Below are 19,077 nucleotides of genomic sequence, written 5' to 3' on the forward strand. Positions count from 1 at the left end.
TCCGCAGATTTGGAAGTAGCTCCTTGAAAACCTAATCCCCAGTTGCTGCTAGGACACTGATCAATGGTGAGAAGATGTTCTAGAGTTGTTGTACCAGTCGTGAGCATTCTTACTTTCTTGAGATTGTCAGCGAGTTGATTCTCAAGTAATTTGCTCTTGTTCATCTCCTTGGTTAGTAGATCATTGAGACAATTCATCTTCAGCTCAAACTGCTTTTGAACCCTCTCTTGTTCAGTCATCGCTCGTTTCAATGATAGCAGTTCTTGGTCTGAGTTCTTGAGGATAGACAACTCAGTAGCTTGTTCAGAGGGTTTCTCCAATTCCAGAATATTCACATGAGCTTTCAGCATTGCCTTATCTTTTAGTAGTTGTAGATTCTCATGACTGAGTTTAACAAACTTGTCGAACAGAGACTTGTATTCTGATTCAAGATCGTTGTTGAGATCATTTTCATCCTCTTCCACGCCTGAATCTAGTTTTGGTTCTTCTTCTTTGCTGATAAGTGCCATAAAGTTTAGATGAAGCTCATCTCTGTCGCTGTCACTCTCCGACTCTGTATCACTGAAACACATAAGTGACTTGTCCTTTTTCAGATTATTGGGACATTCACTTCGAGTGTGTCCAAAGCCCTTGCAGTCAATACACTTGAGCTCTTTGCGTTTAGCTAGTGGGCACTCATTGCGAAAGTGTCCATACCCTTCACACTTATGACATTGTAACTCCTTCTTCTTAGAATTCTTCGAGTCTTGCCTGGTGTTTTGAGAGCTGCTTCGATCTGAGTCGTTCCTCTGAAATCGTGAGTTTGATCTGTTCCCTCCTTTATCCATTCGCTTAGTGAATTGTTGAAGTTTCGAGCCATAAGCCCCAAGTTTTCTTCTATCTTTGTGACTCGGTCCTGTTCGTTTGAGTCAGATACAAAGGCGATGCTCTTTTGAGAATTTGTAGTTCGATTGGATTTCTCCAGGTCATGAACCTTCAAGATACCAGACAATTGATCAAATTTCATTTCATCTGTATTGACAGCTATATCCAGTACTGCCTTGTAAGCTTCAAACCGTGGAGGCAGACATCTTAACAGCTTTTTCACCAAGTCCTTCTCATCATATTTCTTTCCAAGAACCGAAGCTTCACTGGCAAGTTCACTGATCTTGGATATGAATCCATCAATTGGTTCATCATCAGTCATGCGGAGATTTTCAAACTTTGAAGCTAAGTGATCGATCCTTGTTCTTCGCACGCTAGTATTTCCTTCAAAGTGGTTGGTCAAAATATCCCAAGCTTCCTTAGCAGACTCACATCCCTGGATGATCTTGAACTGATCCAGATCCACTGAAGAAAAGATTGCAGTAAGAGCTTTAGAGTTGAATTTGGATGCTGCCTTTTCAGGATCAGTCCACTGATTCAATGGTTTTGGAGCAAGAGTTTTGTCATCAGTCATCATTGTAGGCACATACCACCTTTCTTCTACTGCAGTCCACGCATCCTCGTCAATTCCTCTGATCAACTGTCGCATCCTTACCTTCCAATGACCAAAGTTGCAACTGTCCAGCATAATGGGTTTATGAATTCCGAATAGTTCCTTCATGGTGTCCATGAAATCCGCAGGATCTCAACCTGTTAGTAGTGTATGATACCACAGAGGTTTCCTGCTCTGATACCAAATGAAAGTTCAGGGACTACCAGATATAAGAACTAAAACACAAGATACCAAGAACGCTTTCTTGTATATTAGAAATCTGTTAAACAATCTTCCTAGATCTGTTTAATCTGAATTACTCTCAGTCACACACGACTAGAGACGGATCAATTCCTAATCTATCAGAACAGAAACCACGAGCTACACCTACAAGTACTCGTCTTTCTTAAGCTCTCAAGAACAAACCTCTTGCTCTAGCTTTTCAATCAATAAACGGTTAACCTCGATCTACCCAAAGTAATCAGGTTAAATACTCTTAACACAATACCCTAGTTGCCTAATTATTGTGATAAGCCCAAATCTTTCAAATCTTCTTTGCTTCACGCCAAAGTAACATTTTGGAACCAATGAGACATTGACACGTCATCGTCTCATAACCGACTTGTAACAGCAAGTTACACTTCCTATATTGTGCATAACACATCCTCTGTTTCTCAATCCGACAAGCTCCTTTTCTTGAGCTTACAAGTTCGTTAGCTCGAAGCTAAAATATTTCAAACAGCACGGAGTCAGTCATTAGATTTCGATCACGGTTAACTTTTTTGTCAAAGAAACATTTTTGTCACTTTTTTTTTAGTATCTTTCTTTTAGCAGAACTGTTCACAAGATAAGAACAAGCAAAGAAGACTCAGAAGAGTGTCGGTTGTAATGGCCAACGCAACAACGGTCAGTGTCAACTTTCTACCATTAGTGAGTGTCTTCCAACATTTTCAACAAATGAAGAAAGAAAGAAAGAAAAGCAATAAAAGAAAAAGAAAAAGAAAAAAAAACAGAAAAGAACTGGAATAAGAAAAGAAAGTCAGTACAAATAATTTGAATTTAGTTAGTTCGGTTCAAGTAGTTTAGTTTTCGATTAAGAAAACAAAAATCTACCGAACTGAACCAAAAGTTTACAATTTGGTTTCAGTTAATTTGATTATTCAATGTTGTTATCAAACTTAATTAAAAAAACTTGGGGATTTTTAGTTACGTTAATTCAGTTAGTTTGATTCAAAACTTAATTAAAAAAGACAAAAACGAAGTAACTAATTGCCGAACCGAACCTCTGATTAAATTAGTTTTGAAAATATGTTAATCTGTTCAAAAACCATAATCGAACATGAACTAAAGACCAAAAACTTCGGTTCAGTTTGGAATATGTTTGGGCTGGTTCAAAACCACAAGGATAGCACAAAACATGAGGATGGATTAGTGAGAGACTAAAAGGAGTAATGTCACAAAACCCTCATTCTCCAATAAACTGTATATACAAAACAATCATACACATATATATATATATAACTCTTTAAACCCGTTCTTGGAAATTGAGTGATCTCGATAGAGCAGCAGGGTTAGCAGAACGAACGGGAGAGTTATCGGTTTGATCCTTGTTACTCTTGTTCGTCTTCTGATCAAACCCTTTGAACATACCGCCTTTGCTTCCCAATGTTGAACCTTCGTTCTTGATTCCTAGTGTTGTCCATATAGAGCTCTTTGCTGCTTCGTTAGGATCGTCTATTCTCAACGTTTTCGGGACTATAACGCACCCGTTCCTCTGTTTCCGCTCTGTTGAAGAATCCTCGTCTCTCGAGTGCTTTCCGAGAGTGGGAGAGTTTGAACTTGAACCCTTTTGACTCATAGGTGATGAGGATTGATTCGGGGGTGCCATTGGGATGGTCCAGTAAGGATAAAAGGGCATTGGATACCCTGGAGGAGGGTAAAAACCTGGCTGAGGCATCGCTGGATTCCACGTGTATGGCCATGGAACACCCGGGATGCAAGCATAACCATTCATGTTGTTGTTCACTTGTGGTTCAACAACTCTGCAGCTTTGTGCTCTTGTTTCATCCACTGATGTAGTCACAGAGGAACCACTCGAGCAGTCATCTCCATTTTCAACCCGAGCTGCTAACCCGTTTCTAGCTCCGTTTGAAACCTTCTGGTCTCCTTGTAGTTTCATCACGGGGGTCATGGGAGCAACGTGCTGCTGATGAGGAGGAGCTTGTAAACCGAAGCTCAGTACTCGTGTGTTCGATTGTAAACCCGGATCGAGCCTTGCGGCCTGGAGAGCCTCGGAGATGGTGATGTGCCGGTAGTGAGAGGAAGAGCTTTTGTGCTTGCGGCGTCCTGCACCGACGGGCACATTCCTCATGGTGCCTCCGGCTGTCCAGTATCTCTGACAGGCCTTGCAGAAATGGCGAGGCTGGTTGATGTTGTAGTTGTTGTAATAGCAGAACTTGGTGTCCATGCTTTTGCATCTGGGACAGGGAAGAATCTTGGTTGGCTTCTTCAGGGTTTTGCCGTCTGCTGTTGTCTGCTGATTGGTCTCATCGCTCTCTATCTGATCAGTTGATGTCGCCTCCTCTTTGTCCCCTGTCTCTGGTTTGGAATCATTCGAATTGTTTAGACTCTTGTTGTTACAATTATTCTTCTTCTCTGGAGTGGCTTGCTCTGTAGTTACCTGAGGTAATAAAAAACAGTCAGATAAAATAAGAACACTTGCAATGAATAAACAAAGTCTCTAAAGAAAGTTCTAGACCAAGAATCAAAACTCTAATAAGATTATTTTAACACTATTAAGAAAACGAGAACTTTGCTTGATGGATACTGATAACACAAATTGTAGATCCAAAGAAGATAACAACAATACACAGAGAGTTTCAATCTGGTTCAAAAAATAAAAAAAGTATTGGACATGATGATGAGCTCGAAACAGAGGATTCTGTCAACGTCGTCTAATTTAAAGTTTATGAGATTCAGACAAAACAGATTTGTCAGTTTGATGATTCAGAGATTGAAAACTACTTTTAGTTTTATTAACAAATTTCAATATTTTTACACGAAATTGCTTCTTTTTTTTTTTTTAAGATCCCTTTTAAAGAAAACAGAGCATAATCAATCAGTCAGTACCTTCTCTGGTGATTTATCATCTCCGCCGCTGTAATCCTCTTCTAGAGTCACCGCCGTCGTCGGTTCAAAAACAGCCGGAAAAGGGATTTTCATACCGAAGAGCTTAATAGCTGGATCTCTACTTTCCATCATCATTATTTATATATGTTTTTCCCTATAAATATTTGTGTGTGTGTGTGTGTTTTTTTTGGGAGATTTGGGGGAGATATGGAGGTGAAGTGTTGAAAGAAGGGATTTAGATCCGTATAAAAGAGGAGGGGGTTACCACGTCAGCATCACCATTCATTTCTCAGCCACAAGTTTATGTGGCCTCCGATATTTTCCTTTTTCCCACCTCTTTATTAGCGGGTCGGGTTTCCCGGTTTTAATAATCATAAATATTACTACTAATTCTTATCTTTTTATGTCTATTATTCGCATCTATTTTTTTTTGGAAAAAAATAGAAAATACGAAAATGTTATACGGTTGAACTTTAAACTTCGCTTCTTCTTCTTTTTCCCAGGTTTCTATCAAGACATGATTTTTTCAACTAAAGTCCATTTAGACTAATAAAGGTAATATTGGACTACTGGTTTAATGTTTGGAATTAGTTTTACTGCGCCTCTAGTTCAATTTCTTCTATTAAGAGTACAGATTTATGCTATATTTTGCTATCTTTAATCGATGTGTCCGGCTTGGAGAGATTAGTTGGATTGAAGGTCCGAATCACCGTTCGTTTATTCGAAATAAATTTTATTTTATATTATTTTCTATGACCAATTTTTTTCTCTTTTTCAAATGAATGTAAAATTATGTTCATCACTGCATCAAAAGAATGAGTCTTTGTCATGTTTCTCGATAAATTAGTTCACTTGTGATTCTCTTTAGCTACAAAACATGGAGATTTCACGAAACAAAGAGCTATTGACAACATTCAGTTTCTTCATCAATTGTTGATAATCGGGTTTCAAAGTTTTTTATTATATAAATGCCATAATTAAAGTATATAGTTTTTTAATATTTTACTGTAAATGTTTTTAATAATATAGAGACTCGGTTTAAAAAATATATTATATTAAATTTAGAATTCGTACGGGTGTAAAATTTGTTATGTTTAAATTACATATTTAATTTTAATGTGAATAAAGGGACTAAAATCAAAATATCAATGAAGGTTGTTGATATTTTTATTTTTATTTTTTCAGTTCAAAAAAAAATGTCGACAACCTTCATTTATTTATAGAGCATCATTTGCTTTGTGGAAGCTCATGTTCACAATCTATCTGAAGTTACTTTAACCATATCTTAAGTTACTTATAACAAAAAAACTTACATAGTTAAAACTTGAACATGGCCCGTAATTTATAGAGTAAAAGAAAGAAATATAAAAAGTGAAACTAAATTTGAAATGCTTTCCAAATTAATGTTAACTAGAATCGAATTCGCACGTCCGTGTGAATATATATTTGTTTTAAAAAGATAATCTTTTAATCATATATTCACCATTTATTTTATTTATTTAAAAATGTAACATCATATTAATATTTTACTTTTAAACATTAGTTTTATATGAATTATTACAAATTTTATATTTTTTATTCAAAAGTTTTGTATTCTTGAAATATTTTATGTGACTAAATTAAAATAGCTAATATTATATTTTGATAATATATTTTATTTAATGTATTATATTTTCGTTTTTTTTAACTATAAAATGTGGCCTAGATTAAATATGGTAAAACAATAATTGCATAATATAAATGTATTTGGGTTTTACAGAATTTTTTTTATTCAAGATTTATATTGTTTTCTTTTAGAATATCATCTATGAATAAATTTATGATATTTTGTTAAATTTCTAGATAGTGGTTTAACATAAACTTTTTTATGGTAGATAAAAATTAGGACCCTAAATTAATAGATTAGATGGATAGTTCAACTAATGTTAATGAATAGTTCGTTTCTTTTAGATGGAAAAATATAAAGTAAAAAAATAGGAAAATGTATTTTTTTGTTTAAACAGTATCAAGTGTAACTAAGACGAAATATAATTCTTTTTGATTGGCAAATTTATAAGATAATTAAGATTTATTCTATCAGCCAGATAATTAAGATAATAAAAATTTCATTTTTTGTTCACTCTAACAATGATAACCGGTCAAAACCTAAGTTAAATATTTTTAGCATTTCATGTTTTTAACATCTATTGTTTTTTACACCAGCTATACATTTTATATCAACAGAGAACAGCCTATGTTCTGTATTCTTTGTGTAAGTCAAGATGAACAAAGAAATAGTCTCTTTCTATTTTCCAGGATTCATCTCAGATATGGAGAAAGCTGGCATTTGGATTGCTTGGTTTTTGATATTTTTTCTTACCCAGAATCTAATAAAAAACAAAGACAATACAATTATCATCAAAGAGATACAATTGGATGTGCTCAGTATACTATGCATGATCAGGAATCGGACCAGTTAGTTTGTACGTGTGGATAAAAAAAAGCAAGGGAAGGTTGGATTCAACGATGTGTCAGTAAATCATTGGATGTCAACAAAAAGGTTCCGTAGGTCGCTGCTACATTGTACAGTTTATCAACTTGCGTTTTTGGAGAATCTATATCAAAGTCTACCTTTTGCCACCTCAGATTTGTGTTGGCCCACGTCATATCTGCGCATAGATTTCTACAAAATTGCATATCTTTCACTTGGTCGATCTAATAACTACCCTCCACGTGTTCCGCTGTGATCGCATCCTAACAAGATTTTTTCTTCTTGTGTCACTCGCTGGTTTTTAAATGGTAACAATTGGCTAGAACTAGAAACCAAAAACACTACTCCGTTTTTTTTTTTGAACAAGACACTGCTCCCTGATGTTCTAAAATATTTCATCCGTTTCTAAATAAATGTCATTATGATATTTTTCACACAGATTAAAAAAGTTATTGAAATATATGTAAGTTGTTATTAATTACACATTTTTGACCAATAGTATTTGAAATAAATAAAATTACTTATAAAATCAATGCAATTTGCAATTAATTTTCAGCTGAAAGTAAGTATAACTTGCATTGAAATTGTAAAGTGACATTTTTTGTGTAACAAGAAAAAAATGTTAGAATGACACTTATTATGAAACAAATGGAGTACTTGATGTTTTGGGTGTGTATGCACAAAAATTAAAATATACATTCTTTTCTAAAAAAATAACACTAAAAATATAAACTAAAACTATTTAGCCAATCCTTAAAAATAAGTACTCCCTCTGTTTTTTATTGTAAGTAGTTTTAGGTGAATACACAAATATTAAAAAAGTTATTAATTTTTCTAAAAGTAGCATTTGATATATAAACTAGTTGTAGTTAAACCAATCATAAATAAGTATATATTATTTGATTGGTAACACTATACCCAATAAAAGTAAAAATTACTTAAAATTATGAAAGCTACTTATATTTTGAAACAAACAAATTTTGCTTAAACTACTTACAATAAAAAACAGAGGGAGTATAAAACATCATTGGTCACACAGTTTTCAATAAAACTAAGATTAATATAAAATATCAAAACATCATTTATCATTTACTTTGAAACATCGAAAACTTTCCAAAACATCATCTATTTTGGAACAAAGGAGTACAATATTAGATGATAACCCGGGCCCTGCGCAAGATGAGTTTTTTTTTTAAAAAGTATTTTATTTTATTATTATAAGCAATACTCATTTTGTTATCGATAACCTCTTTACATTTGATTAGGGGTGGGTATTTGGGTACCATTCGGGTTCGGTTTGAGTGTATTATGGTTTCAGGTTTTTAGGGATAAAGATTTTAACCATATTCGTGTATTGATAAATTTTGTTTTGGGTTCGGTTAGAATTCTTGTGAGTTCGGTTCGGGTTTGGATAATTCGTTTAAATTATTTTTAAAAAACTAAAATTTATAAATATTTTAAATTTCTCAAAATATAAAACTAATATAATATATAAGATACAAATTTGAATAATGTATGTCAAAATACTTAAATTTAACATAAAAATTGGTTTAGCTTAATATTTGGATAGGAAATCAATAGATATTTTTCAAGTATTTTTGGTATTTTGAATATCTTTTAGCTATTTTAGACATGTATTTTAGTATTTGTATATATTTTCAAGTATTTTGAACAACTTAAAAATATCTTATATATTTGGATATTTTTAGATATTGAATCTAAAAATAATTAATATATTTATGTATATAAATCTGATTGATATATATTCGAATACCTGAAATATTTTGGTTTGGGTCGGATTTGGTTTCGGTTCTCTAGATACCAAAATTTTGAATCCGTTAGAATATCTAACCAATTTCGGTTCAGATTCAGTAATAATTTTTCAGATCAGATTTGGTTCAGTTTTCCGGATTCAGATTTTTTCCCTAGCCCTTATATTTGATTGTAACAATGTTTCAAACAAAAGTGATGGTGGTTGATATTGATTTTTGGTGTGTAACAATTTTAAAACCAAAAAAAAATTTACTATGTATACGAACCATTTAGTTAATCATTAAAAATTATTTTAGACATATTTAAGAAAAACGATGGGCTGAAAGAACCGATCCCCAAAAGTCTATAAACATAAGGAAAGTTTTGACAAATTGTTATATTGACTAGCTTAAAAAATAACCATAAAAATCCTTGGGAGTTTTGGTTTAAAGGAAGGCAATTGCAAAGAATAGTTAATTTATTAAGCTCAACGAAATTCTCGACCAAGTAATATATGTTTATTTATAAAAAAAGTCATAAATACAATGTAATAAATTCAAATGCATGCAATCTCTTTTGCTAAGTTATCACCCCCTCCAATACGAATACGAATATACTATTGATTTCCACTATTAATTTCACACGTTTGAGTACACAATCAGCCAGAGTTTTTTAATACATTAACAGTCGTAAAATGTAAGAAAAGATTTATAAGGTTAGTTATACATATTCCAATAAGGTTCTATATATTATAGTTTTTAGTCATTCATTAAATATTCCGCCCTTGCTATCCTAGTAAAGTTGATCGATTAAAAAAAAGGTTAAAAACTTTCTCAACTTGATACGTAAGCATGTCTCTCAAGGTTGTTATTTAACCAATGCTCCATAATTAATATATAGGTGATCATCTTAGTTTTCTTGTAGTGTATAGAAGTGTCTTTAGTTTTGTTGGCCAACAAATAAGCCTATTTTGAACTTGTGAACTCTAAGAAAAAATCGTCACATACGAATTTGTTATTTGAAAACTGTATATATTTTATTTAGATAAGAACATAATTATCTGGAAAGAAAAAGAAATATAAAAAATGTTGCTTCATTATTCTCAATCTGTTTCTTATCTGAATAACACATTTGTATCAGTCCCCAAAATAAATAATAAAGCATTTGTACTTTTCGATCTAGCGTCTTTGAAATAGGATGTTTTGATTTATCAGATATAAAAAACTGAGGATTTTGTTTTTTGAAATAGTAGATAATATGAAGATAAGTCATCTACTGTTTATGTTTAAGCCTTGCCTTTACACAGTACTGCTGGCAAGATGTGGACGCTGCGTCCCCTTGGGAGCTACATTAAAAATAACATGTTCTCTACCTATCAAATTTTTTCCTTTGCTTAAATTCTAGTCGATGCTTCTTTTTTTCGATGATAAAACAATTTAATTTACTTAACGAATCACACTTGTATTTTAAGATATCAATACAACAAAAGTAAGAAAAAGGATCTGTTCAACAATGACAAAATTTATGTCAATTGTGAAGACGTTTTAAGAACAATATAGAGCTGTGTATTTAGACCTTATTGAAACACAAAAGAGATAGCTCAAATGAACACAAAAATAAAATTATCTTGTTGAGAACACTAGTATATATATATATAGGTCTTGGGTCTGACTTCATAGACTTGGGCTTGTGCTCTAATACTCCCGCGGAAACTTAGTATAGGGTGCGGAGTTAAGTTTGAAAGCTCAAGTGCAGCGGCTTGATAAAGGGACAAGAGCTCAAAGTGTTCTTTTGAAGTAGTCAATATCTTCACTTCACCATAAGATCAGTCAATAATGTGAGATATATTCAGGTCTATCTTTGTAGCCTATTTATTTCACGAAGAGTCCGGGTTTCTTTACCTCGTTTAACTCCCCTAAGCTGTCTCATAATGAAAGTGAGTCTTCTTCCACAACTAAGGATCCTTTTTACTCTCTGCTTCCCATCACTAAACCAACTAAAACCTGCGTTCTACCATTGTACCTTTCTCTTTGGCAATATACTGAACAATTAGTGAGCGCTCCAGAAATTTGCAGCTAAAACCCATAATTATCAAACACCAAACCTATGTATTGGTTCAGCTTCACGATTCCATACTTCTAAATCTAAAACAGTTTTTCTTCTCAAGCTATGACAATAAGCTACTCCATATTCTGTCTTTAACGAGAGAACATAAGCGTAACCTTTCACATTTTGATTTTAGTTGAGACCATGTTGCTCTCACCACTACAGAGATGACAACAGTTTTGTCAGTTTGAGTGCTTGCACTGATTCACTGAACAAGGTGTTGAGCATCAAACATTTCTCTCACGAACTTAAAGGTCGCACATTTAGCCGTTACAGTGTCTCAGTCTCTCGTCGTTAACATGAATAGGAGACTATGATCTGATGAAAGCTTCGACCTTGAACTCCTTGCTTTTCTAAGATAGTTTGATGGAAACTTGAGATGGCTTAGCCAGAGTGTGCAGAAGCTAGAAGAGGATAAGGTAACCCATGAGAACCAACTGAAGCTCTGATACCATGAAGAGGTTTTAAGAACAAGATAGAGTTGTGTATTTAGGCCTTATTGAAACACAAAAGAGATAGCTCAAATGAGCCGTATTGTGATGAAAACATAAATAAAAGAGGAAGCTTTAGATTGCCTTCAAGATCAAAATGATTATAAACTGATATTCATAAAAGGAAAGGGAGACTGCACTTTACGCAGCCAAGTTAAACCATTACAAAACCATAACACAATTTTTATATAGCAAAAATATCTTGTTGAGAACTCTAATATATGGGTATTTGGCCTGATTTCATAGACTTGGACTTGTGCTCTAATACTAGGTTCAAGAATAGAAACCTTTTGCGTCATAAGGACATACCTTAGAATTAGGTTTAACTATGCCTGACATTGATCTTGTTACCATGGGATGCTATTGATGTTGAACAGTTTCTGGAACCGGAGCTAAGGAAGGAGAAGACACCATTCGATATCCAGTATGAGTAGGATTTGACATTGTAAGAGGGGGAAATCAGCCTCTGTGAATAATGGAGAGACAGCTTGATGAAGAACCCGAGTCGATCAGGAATGAAAACTTCTTCATTGGTAGCTGATTTGTCCTGGGGTAAGAAACTCATTTGCCAAGCCTTAAGTAGTGGAGTGAGAACTAAAGACATTTGTACCCCTTGTCCTTGTTGTTGTAGGCAAGGAATACACAGCGTAGTGACCTATGATCAAATTTGTTGACAACATAATCTCTTAGAGATGGATAGCAAGCACAACCAAACATTCTTAGAAAGGTGTAGTTCACCAGAATGTCAAATAGCTTTTGATGGGGTGTTTGATGATTTGGCAGGGTTGAGGTTGGCAGGAGATTACTCAGAAATGCAGCTCTGAAAAAGGCTTCCACCCAATACTTCAACGGCATTTTACTCTCGAACATCATAGATAGCCCATTCTGCTGAGGTGTGTGGGGACATGAGACTTGTTGCTGAATCCCATCTTACTTAATTGTTAGGTACTTCTTACTTAAATAAAAGACATGTAAAAAGTACTCTATGTTATTTTCTCAAAAAGTACTTTATGTTAGACCAAATATAAGTTATGTATCTATCTAATTTATTAAAACAGAAGTACAATTAATACTTAATCCTAACTTTTTTTAATATTTACAATTGATTGCCACTAACCTAGTATACAGTCGTTTTATCTAATTACTAAACCAACTACTTAAATTGAGAGAATTTATGAAGGAGATATTGCCTCTGTCTTCTCCAAATCTCAACTTTGGTGATCCGTGAAGGCTTTCCGAAGGGTCTTCTGGTCTCGCCGTCGTCGACTCACTTTGCTCTGCGACCGTGTTCACCTAGCCACCATGGCTCTTCCTCCATGGCCTCCAGTCTCCATCTATGCCGCTTTGCTGCATGACACGTCTGTAGTCCACGACCCCTCCATTTCCTTTGCTCCGTTGTGACCTTCATCGTCAAGCTCCAGATCCGGTGAAGAGAAAGCTCAATCCATTCCAATGGCTGGCTTCTCCATATTTGCACTTAGGTCTCTCACATTTCTGATTATTTTCAAATCAGCCCAAGGCTTTGTAAATTGAGAAACATCCTTCTGAATCAATCCCGAATCTTTCAATTGTGTAATCTAGACCCAACGAGTATTCCTATTTTGAATCTTGGTACCTGAATTTTTTTGTGGTTTTCACTTTTTTCGAATACTTCTAAATTCACCGGAATAACCTCATGATTTTGCCTCAAACTTCTCAAGTGTGCACTTTAACCCTGTTAATGCAATTATGTAGATAGATGCAATATATACACCTAATATGTAATCTAAATGATTAAAATGAGATAAAATTAGATTAAAAAGTCATTAAAAATACTATATATCACACTAGGATCGGTCCGCCCTACGAGCGGGAAGTTATTATAAAAATTATTTTACATGAATTTATATTAACTTATAAAACATTTAAAATTATTATGTATTGAAAATAATATTATAAACAAAAAATAATGTAAATAATTCTAAGATCATATTGTTATTGTTAATAAATATTTTTGATTTGAATTAAAATGACAACAACTTTCATTATTCTCTATCGTTAAATAATACAATATTAACAAAAATAATTAAGAAAATGTAATAATAGAAATATTTTCATTATTTCTATTTCAATTTGACATAGTAAAAATATGAAGTTTATAAAAATAATACTATATTTATTTTAAGAAACTTCAAATTTTTAAAAACATTAACATAATTTTTTTTTCTAAAGAACCTACAGTCCAGTAAGTAAAGAGCCTTTGTATTGTTGTCAGTTTGTCACCATATAAATCAGGATAATCTGTAATAAAACACACAAATCACTATACAGAAAAGATAATGAAAATCAAATTCACGCTCCCTAAAAGTTAACTGAATGTACCTGCCAACCAGCTTCTATGCTGTTAAGATACTTTCTGAATAAGTCACTAAGAAGCCATATCTGCGAGAAGGTGAACTCGTACTGCTGCTGTATCTTTGGCTCCCACACATTTATAGTTACTTTAGTTCCATAGTATTTATTTTTCCCCTTCCACATAAGATATAGCATTCTACAGTTCCAAAAAACCAAAACAAATAACACATCTCAGATTAAGAAACCAGAAAAAAACTTTTAACTCTTCTGATGACCACTTTGGTTCATGAGGACATGTTCCTCAGATTTAGGAAACGAGAAACTTTTATACTTTTTCATGCCATATTTTTTGTTTGAACTTTCTCTCAAGACAACATCTTCCTCTGTCATGGTTCCTTCAGCACATTTACCATATCGATGACATAACTGAGGGATATGTATGTCCTTCTATTTTTGACTTCGTAAAGACACTTTGTTGTTATCAAAGAGTCCCTCATTAGGATACAATTTTTCAATTTTTTTTTTGAGATTATACAACCTTCTTCGTAAAGACAAATTATTTCAATATTAAGATATGTTTTAAAAATAAAATATCTTAGAATCAATAAAAAGCATGTTAATTTCCCAGAAACTGAGCAACCTCACCTCTAAGGTGGAAGAACAACCCATAATTCAGATCAGCAAGTCGAATAGAGGAGTTAATTATTATAATGAGAAAATATTGAATGCTATTGGATTTGTGAGGATGATTTTCAAGAGATGAAGTTTTACCTTTTTATAGGTGGAGATTCATTGCTAGGAAAAAGGGATAAAGCGAGATACAATGAATGAGAAATCATGGAAGCATTTATGAAGGTTGTTACGTAAATCTTCAGAAGATTACAACAGAAGACGAAAAGACGCAATTAAAGCTTGGCACAGAGGTTTTTCACGTCGATTTGATTCACTCAATTCATCATATCTCTTCCATAGCTGGTGTAGATCGAAGAGGACACGATCCTTAATTTTTGGTCACACCATCGGGGAAGACAACCTCTCTCCGTTGGGCCAATTAAATGTTTAGAAGCCCATTAACATGTGAACAAAGGAAACATAACTCGATTAAATGAAACGCCGAGTTTTACTTATCTGAACACGTGTCAGCTCCAGAACGCATGACTTTCTGACGTCGCATCATAGGTGACATCACAGGAGAGAGTCGAACATAGATTTATATATATAGATATTCATACACTATATATCTATAGCTATTAAAGTGTACTAGAGCTTGACTCGTGTAAAATATATATTGCAATGTTCGACATTATCATGGCCCTCTCAGCTTCAGCCATGATACTGTCATCAAGAACAACTGCAAAGCCATTGATATGAGTAAAAGATGGCATCTTCTGCACTATCATGGCTGAAACTGAGAGGCGTTTTGTTCCGTGCAGTGCTATAAAATTTCGAGGACCATGACCCACCATTCTGTTAGACCAACCAAAGGATCTTAACTTAAAGTCACACATCATTATTTTTGTTTGAACATTTAAAATTCATTTATTAAGAGATACATCATTAAGCAATAGATTAGTTTGAGGAATAATGTTGAGGGATATAACAAAATAAATTTTGATATGTATACACAATGGCCACCAGTAGAAAGAATCCATAAAAGATGAAATTTGTAAATTAAATTCTAACCCATAAAAAGAATATCTGCACGGGTGCACAGATATATTCATAATCATTAAAAGTACTTTATATATCCATTGTATTAAATATATATAAATTATTCATTTTTATAAATAATCAAATACGCCGTGCGGGAAATATGCCATGCGGATCAAAGTCATGTATACAATTGAATTCTTCAATACTACACATTGGGGATAAGACAGAAATGAGAAACTGCAACTTCTATATTTTTGGTCGGCTGGGCTAAATCCTAAACAAAATTTATACCTTGCCGTTTAATATCTTCCACAAATGTTCAAATTCCAAAGGCTCGATTCTATAATTTAGCATAGTCCACATATCTTCCTAAGAACCCATTTAAGACAGTTTGGCCCATGCTATATACTTCTTATGATTTATTATTCATGCATTTGGATTACCCTCGATATAGGATCTAGGGCCATCTTTATTCCACAGACTCGTTAAAGAGTTTCTTAATTTTTTTTTTTTTTTTTTTTTTTACTTTTTGTCTGAAAAAAATAATAATTAGAAAATGCACCAATCGCGTATCGCCACGTATCGGTGAGATCCACGAATAATGTACAAAATCCACAACAAACGTCTCTTATTTGACACACATAAGGCACAATTTTATTAATTTTCGTGGACCCCCTTAAAGATACCTCGAATGAGGGCGATAATGATGCTCTAACGTTTCTCATTATATCGTAGTCATGACGTTATCCATGACGTTAGATTTTTCGAGTTACATATTTTTTCATGGATGACATGTTGTACATTAATAGTTTGTTTGAATTTACTAATCCTTAACTAGGTTTCGGCGTTTTCTCTTAGCCACCAATTTGAATTTATTTTTTGATTAACATGGACAATCCCAAATCTATAAAAAGATTTCGACTAATCCTCCAAGTGAATTTCCCTACGGAAGGACATTCTCTCAGAATATTAAAAATAAAATTTAGAACATGGCATCATATTAGTGTGGCCACTCATGTTTAATATCATATAGTTGTTTCTAATCAGATCGCTTAACACATTAGAATTCGCCTACCACACTATACTATCCATGTGTGGTAAAAGTAGTCAATTTTTCAAGTTCGAGATATACTATTTTTTTTGTTAACAATTTAAGAGTTTGAGATATACTAATTGTTATTGGGGTAATCTTAGAATATATATATAGTTTAAATTTTGAACATATTAATTTCTGGAAACTATACTTTAATATATGTGAAAAGACCTTTTATTCTTGATTAAATATTTTAAATAAAACATAAATTTGATAATAATAATAATATTAGTATTATAGTTATGCTAAGATAAATCATATATGAGATAGAATGTTTTATTTTACTATCTAAAATTATAGAATAACAATAATATTATGAAAAAATTATAACGTGTTTGTGGAATTTATTTATATAAAATATCTTTGACTTTATTTTAGTATTGACGCTAATTTGTATAAATTTTATGTTTTTATATATTTTATAAAAACAAACAATTGCACAAAAATTTCCATTCTTATAGATAAAAATTTACGACGACTTTTCCTATATTTATGTACAATCTTGCTGCAAGTCATTTTCAATCACATAATCTTTAAAAGACTATCCATATTTTTGTTATGAAAAATTGTTTTGCTAAATCTAGATTTTGGTTATGAGAAGTCTATGTAACTAAATTAACTATATGATGTAACTATTTGGTAGAGATGGCAACGTCAAACCTGGTCTCGGGCCTGGTCCGCAAAGGCTTGTAGCAAGGCGGTATTGGGCCAGAGTTTTCTAGGTCCGCAAATCAATGACTGATGGATCATGTCCAGTCCAATCGACGACTTGAATCATGTTCTAGAGTGGCCTTAAGCATCATGCAGCATGCATTATCACATGATGGTAAGAGCACTACATGTCACATATTTTATCTCGATGACAGTCCAATAACGTGGTGTTCACAGAAGCAAGATATTGTTGCTCTATCATTATGTGAAGCAGAATTCATGGCTGCTACTGAGGCAGCAAAGTAAGCGATATGGTTGCAAGAATTACTTGGTGAGGTCGTATGAAATACTTGCGAGAAAGTGAAGATAATGGTGGATAATAAATCTGCAATTGCTCTTACAAAAAATCATGTTTTTCACAGCCGAAGCAAACATATACACTGAAGGTTCCATTTTATACGCGAATGTGTTGAGAAAGAGCAAATTGAGGGGGAACATGTACCAAGAGGTGAGCAGCGAGCAGACATACTGACCAAGTCATTGGGAAGAACCAAGTTTGTCGAGATGAGGAATTTGGTCGGGATCAAGAACGTGGATGAAGGCGAATTCAAGCTTACGAGTGAGATTGTTGGATAAGCTTGACTTGCAAGTTTCCTTATCTTATTGAGTTATGATTATCTAAAAGAATTAGGAAATATGGATTGTGTAATACTATTAGAATTATGAGTTATCTAGTTATATATATATAGAGAGATATATATTGTGTTGCATAACATATGATTTGTGATTTGAGAACTTTGTAATTGAATAAGAGAAGGATTTCTTATTACTTGTGATTCTATAATGTCTTTGGAACTTATGGTTGCTAGTGTAAACTTATGGTTGCTAGTGGAAACTTTGATGGTTTGCAGATAGTTGAGAATTAGAAATGGTGATCGCGCTTACTAGATTCTTTGTTGTTTGTGTCTTTTGAAATCAATTTCCGTTGGTTGTTTTTTCATGGCATGGAGTTCTCTCTTATAAAGTTATTTTATATTTTTATTATATGTTAGTTTGTCTCTATTTTTTGTTTTTTTGTCATCATGTTTGTTTGTCTCTAGAGTTCTCCCAAATAAAATTAAAACAGTATATTTAATATTTTTACAAAAAAAACAAGTTGAAATCAAAATTTATCTTTGATAGTTTAATATAATATAATCTTAAAAGGCTCGCAAACAGTAGTTTATTTTATTAGAATTTATGCATTATTGAGTTTTGTTGATACAAGTCTATAAATTATTTTGTTGTTATTGATAACATATACAACAGATCTGTTAAAATTACCGGAATTTTTCCTAAACTATAGATCTATTATACTTTTAACAAATCTTCAAAAACTATAAACCTTAAACAATAAATTATAAATATAAATATTTAAATTAAGTATTTTTGTTGGTCACAAATCACTAATGAAAAGGATAAATTTTGAAAAAGAAATCCATTTATATGTGATTTTAATTTAAAAACTACACTATATTTGATTTTTTAAAACATACGTAAATTGACTAAATCATACAATTTAAGTCATTAGTATTATCATATATTTTGTCATCTTTGAGGATACAATAGTGAAGTGACTTTAGAATTTGATGTTGTTTGTGCTCTAAACTTTTTTTGGTAAAAAATGTTAAGATTTCATTACAAGTTTTCAAATTTTTTACAGAATTACAAGGAGAACAAGTAACAGAACAAAAGAAAACATACTAACACAAACATACTAACACAAACTCAGACTTAAGGAAACAAAGATTGACTACAAGCAAATCCGCAGCACACAAAAGGATACAGCGGAGAGTAACAGTCGCCTGCCGTAGAATCGACCCACAGTGATTGCAAGAACTGGACCCGGTAGAGTTTGGCGTACTCCACTCCTTGACCATGCTTCCCTGGAGATCCGAGACTT

General features: G+C 33.0%; 1 protein-coding gene across 1 annotated transcript; it reads right to left on the bottom strand.

The window, feature by feature from the left end:
• Positions 1–2,862: 2,862 nt before the first annotated feature.
• LOC106435356 (cyclic dof factor 3) lies at positions 2,863–4,894 on the bottom strand. Its single transcript, XM_013876228.3, has 2 exons — positions 4,586–4,894; positions 2,863–4,136 (listed from the first exon to the last, which is right to left on the bottom strand). The coding sequence occupies exons 1-2, from the start codon at positions 4,718–4,720 to the stop codon at positions 2,982–2,984; spliced, it is 1,290 nt and encodes a 429-aa protein (XP_013731682.1). The 5' UTR covers positions 4,721–4,894; the 3' UTR covers positions 2,863–2,981.
• Positions 4,895–19,077: the final 14,183 nt, after the last annotated feature.

This window comes from Brassica napus, chromosome C3 (genome assembly GCF_020379485.1).
Source record: "Brassica napus cultivar Da-Ae chromosome C3, Da-Ae, whole genome shotgun sequence".
Classification (NCBI taxonomy): Eukaryota; Viridiplantae; Streptophyta; class Magnoliopsida; order Brassicales; family Brassicaceae; genus Brassica; species Brassica napus.